Below are 5000 nucleotides of genomic sequence, written 5' to 3'. Positions count from 1 at the left end.
GGCGCACAGTTAGTTCTGTCCTTAACTTACACATAATGTAACATTATACTGCAGCTAACAGTTAAACATGCCAGTGCACCAATTGAGAATAATTAAGAATGACTGACAACATTTAGGCTACAGGAAACAGGATTTTAAAGATCAATGCCTACTTTATTTTCAGTCTGTTCTATTTTCCTACATTTTGTTAATGTAAAATAATATAATACATTGCCATATTTGCATTTAGCCTGTTTATTAAGTATCCTGCCAAATGTAGGGTAATTTATTTATTTGTGAATCCATCTATAGCTAATCCAAATATGCCCATGGTGACCTATCTGACTGCATACTGCCTAATACTACTACTAAAACAGTCCATTTTCTCTTCCACAAAACCCAACATAGGCTAATCAAGGATATATGTTTTATACTTTTAGTTTTTATTTGAAATATCTGCATTGATGGGGGCAGTAGGCAAACGTTAGGCCTACTTTCGTTTTGCACTTCAGCTTGTATTCTGTGTAAACAAAGAAGCATGCGTGGAAGCCTGGAGTTGTCAGTAGCGTTCTACCTTTGAATAAAATGGGAGTATTACAATAGGCTACTTTTGTGCCGGTTTGCTACATCTATATTTTGCATATTGCAGCCAATACATCAACTGGGCTAAAAGGCATGTTGGGTTACCTTTCCTTCTCTCACTGCATTCTCAGAATCTCATCCTGTTCCTCCTATATCCAATGAATTCGGTGGATAGAAGAACTAATTTCTTCAATCTTTGCATCTTGGCTGGCTAGTCTAACTTTCCGCTTTTTCTGCACGCTCTTGGATTTGATAGAAGCGACTACTAGCGAGTCACAGCGCGAAACTGCTAACGTTGATGGGAGTTGTAGTTCTTATGCTGCATTCGCGACGTGATTCTATGGTTTGCACCAGTAATGTTTCTCGATGTTGCGGTGTATTTTATAGACAAACATTGACATGGTTAGAAGTCATTCGCACCAGTGCGCCTAAATATTTTTCTGCACTCGCACGGCATCATTTTTACTCGCATGTGCGAGTGAAATGGGCGCAATGTAGAGCCCTGAATAGAGATGCCCCTGTGTGTGAGAGAGAGTATGTTATTGTATGTGTGTCAAGTCAAGTCAAGTCAAGTCGGCTTTTATTGTCAATTTCTTTACATGCACTGGTCATACAAAGAATTGAAATTTCGTTTCTTACTTTCCCATGCAGACATAGACATGCTTTGTGTGCGAGATTCTGTGTGTGTGGTGTGTGTGTGTGTATGCCTGTGTGTATGCCTGTGTGTATGCCTGTGTGTGTGTGTGCCTGTGTGTGTGTGTGTGTGTGTTTGCGCGTGTGTGTGTCCGGCTGCAGGGTGAATTGGGCCAGCGGGTGCAGTCCTGGGCCTCCCTAATTAAAGGAGGAACTTTGCCTCCTGTCAGGTGTCCTCTTCAGCTTCAAGTCTGATTTAACACAGACACACACACACACCAGAACCCCCCCCCCCCCCCCAACCCCGTGACTCCTCATCACCCCCCCAGGTCTGGATCTCCCACGTTGCCGGGTTACCGTCAGTGCAGAGGGGGGCTGAAAGTTCTTCCCTGCCTGAGTGTAATTGGGAAAAGCCTTGTCTGCATCCTGCCTGATGCAACGGCCCAAACACCACTCAGTCATTATCCCAGTCACTCTGATGTAACAGACAGACTGACGCACTTCACAGGGGTCCGTGCTCCAAAACAACAGGAACAGGCCCTATGGCACGTCTCTTCATGTTTGGCTTTCTGTCTGTCTGAGTACCTCCCCCTCTCTGTCTCCATCTCTCATTTTCTCTCCTCTGCAGTCTCTCTCTCTCTCTCTCTCTCTCCTCTTCTCCTTTGCTCTCACACTCTTTTTTTCTTGTTTTCTCATTTTATGTCTGTCTTGTTTTCTGTCCCTCTCCCCTGCTCAGTCTTCCCATCACTCATCCCCCCCTTCTCTCTCTGCCCCTCTCTCTCCTTCTCTCCATCCCTTTCTCCCTCCCCCCCTCCCCCCTCTCCCTTTCTTCCTGCCACCTCAAATGTGGAGTAGCAGGGCCTTACTCTTGTATTAGTTTCTGCGTGTATGATCAAACCCCCTCTCCGCTCCCTGGGCCACAGAGCCGCGCTCGCTCCTGTACGTGTCAGCGAGGAATGTTTATGGCGGCCGTGATCAAAGGCACCCGTGGTTGCTCTACGCACCAGCGTGGCCCAGTAATTGAGTGTGTGTTTAATTCCTCGCTAGAGGTCTGGGGACTGATTTTTTTCTTTATTATTATTTTTTTTGTGCCCTTTTCTTCTTTTTTTTTTTTGTTTGATTCTTTTTCCAAGTTTATAGCGGCCTTCTACAATAGGGTTATGAAAGGGTGTGCTTGAAAGGCTGCTTTTGAACATGTATGCCCAGTAGTGATTTCACATTGGCAGTCAGGTCAGTTTACCTGGCAGTGGCGCTGCCTGTGGTACAGTAATGTGCACAGGGTTGATTGTATTGGAGCTTTAACTAAAAGGCAGTGTTTGTGTTTGTGTTTGTGTGTGTGTGTGTGTGTGTGTGTGTGCACACGTGCGTGCGTGTGGGTGTGTGTTTGTGTGTGTTTTCCATTGTCGCGTCTGTCAGGTGATTGAGTTTGACGACGGCTCAGGGTCAGTGTTGCGCATCCAGCCCCTGCGCACGCACCGAGACGAGGCCATCTACGAGTGCACGGCCACCAACAGCGCGGGTGAGATCAACACCAGCGCCAAGCTCACCGTCTTAGAAGGTAGGCTCCTTCATATGCACACACACACACACACACACACACACACACACATACACACTCACTTTCTCTCTATCTCTCTCATTTGCTCTCTCTGTCTCTCTCAATCTGTCTCACTCGCACAGGCTCACACACACACACACACACACACACACACACACCCTATCTGTCTCTCTATCTCACTCTTTCCCCATCAGTCCTTCTCATCTCTTCCTTTCTTCCCCTTCTCTGTTATATCTCAGATCTCTCTCTCTCTCTGCTCTCTTACTTTTAGTTTTTTTTCTCCAAACCCCTAACTCTGCTCTCCATCTCACAGCAGGCATGTTTTCATCTGCCCGCCCCCCCCCTCTCTCATGTTCTCTGTGGTCATGTTCAGACACATGTTAGTGTTGCCTGCGAACCTGTTCTTGATGTGCCTTTGCACAATCTCTTCAGATCAAAAAAAAAAAAAAAACTCAAGCGAGTGTGTGACGCCCCGTCTCTTCAGGCGCCCCATCGCCACTCTCCCCCCCCCCCCCCCCGCGCTGAAGCCTGCCTTCTGATTTGCTGGAAGGTTAGATGTTTGATTAGATTGATCAAAATGGAGTTGAACAGCTCAATTTGATGCCACTGCGGCGGAGCGTAAATCTCCAGGAATTGATTTCGCTGTGCAAAATTTTCCTTAGGTGGGTCTCAGGAAAATAGTTCTATCCCCCCCCCCCCCCTTCTGCCACGAGTGAGATTAAAGATGATGTCCAACAGCAATTATTTCTTCTCCCTCCCCTCGTCTTCAATTCGAACAGAAACATCCCCCACAGAAAGATGTTTTCTTTCCACTTTTTTCCTCTTAAATCACCCAGGAATGCATTATCTGGAGTAAGAGATGGTATTGTAGATATCGTCAGCATTGGCTGGGGAAACAACGCTGGAGGCTGTCACGCAAGCAGCTGAGGCCGGCATTTTTTTCTCTCTCTCTCTCCCTCTCTCTCTCTCTCTGTCTCTCTGTCTTTCTCCCTCTCTTTTTTCCCTCCTGCGCTCTTCAAACACACTGTACAGAAAGTCTTGTGAAGTGTGAAGCCAGGCGCCCAGATAATTGCCGTTGCTGGGATAGTATCTGGAACGTGATAGATGCACGAATTAGCGGCGCATCTTTGCTCAGCTTGGGAGGAGAGAAGAAGAGACAAGGCGAAGGCCTGGGGACTGTGTGTTTGTGTGTGTGTGTGTGTGTGTGTTTGTGTGTGTGTGGGGTGGGCTCCTGTCAGAGGGAGGAGGGGGAGGTGCTGATCGTTTCATGTTTCGGGGGCTTTTCGCATGCGACGGGAGCGCTGCTCGGTAATCCCCCAAATTACAGCTCTATCCTACCCCTGTCTCAGCCAGGCTTGTCCTCAGAACACACACACACACACACACACACACACACACACACACACACCTACAGGACACAGACAGACAGACACACCATGCACACAATCCTAAAAGGGACAAGAACACGGCCATAGAGAAACATGTCCATACACAGCTATGTGTATTCAGTGACACACTCACACACACACACCTACAGGACACACACACACACACACACACACACACACAGTAACATCAGCCCTAGATGAAGCAATGGCATTGCACCTGCTCAGTCACGGAGAGAGGGGGAATCATGATGTATGATGGGGCCTGTAGTTTTATGTATTCTTTTTTACATTTATGGAACTGTTATTCAGCAGCGCATATTAGATTGAGAAGGGGGAAAGCTGGGGAAGAAAATGGCAGAATGTGAATCACACCTGCTACCATTAGCACAGTGAGGGAGGGGGGGATAGGGTGAGCGAGAGAGGGAACCAAGGAGCGAAAGAGAGGGAATACAAGAGAGGGGGAACAAAGAAGAGAGAAGAATCAAAGATAGAGAAGGAGAGAGTGTGAGAGAAAGAAAGGGAGGAATGAAGTCAGGTAGCAGAGAGAGAGGGGGGGGGGGGGCAAGAGGGAGAAGAGTAGAAATGGAGGCCATCTTAAGGAGCGTGTAGACGTCAGTGAGTGGAAATGTGGCTCTGTGTGCGGTTGCCGCAGCACTGCAGCCCCTGAACAAGAAACACAATCATCTCATGAGCGAGAGAGAGAGAGAAAAGAGAGAGAAGAGAAATAAAGAGAGGAGGGAGATGAGATGAGAGAAGAGAAAGAAAGAGAGAGAGAGAGAGGGGGAGAGAGAAGAGAGGGAGAGAGAAGAGAGGGAGAGAGAAGAGAACGAGAGAGAGGAGAGAGAGAGGAAAGAGGGAGA

The 5000-nt window shown here is 47.4% G+C and overlaps 1 protein-coding gene across 1 annotated transcript in view; it reads left to right on the top strand.

Annotated features, from left to right (window-relative positions):
* The window catches only part of ptprfa (protein tyrosine phosphatase receptor type Fa), a 170691-nt gene that overhangs the window by 47008 nt on the left and 118683 nt on the right, over positions 1–5000 (top strand). Inside the window, exon 4 of the mRNA XM_042057436.1 lies at positions 2611–2752. Coding sequence (XP_041913370.1) covers positions 2611–2752 — 142 coding nt within the window. The remainder of the gene's footprint in view (positions 1–2610; positions 2753–5000) is intronic.

The sequence above is a fragment of the Alosa sapidissima genome, chromosome 12, assembly GCF_018492685.1.
Source record: "Alosa sapidissima isolate fAloSap1 chromosome 12, fAloSap1.pri, whole genome shotgun sequence".
NCBI lineage: Eukaryota > Metazoa > Chordata > Actinopteri > Clupeiformes > Clupeidae > Alosa > Alosa sapidissima.
This window is presented reverse-complemented; position numbering and strand designations above follow the sequence as displayed.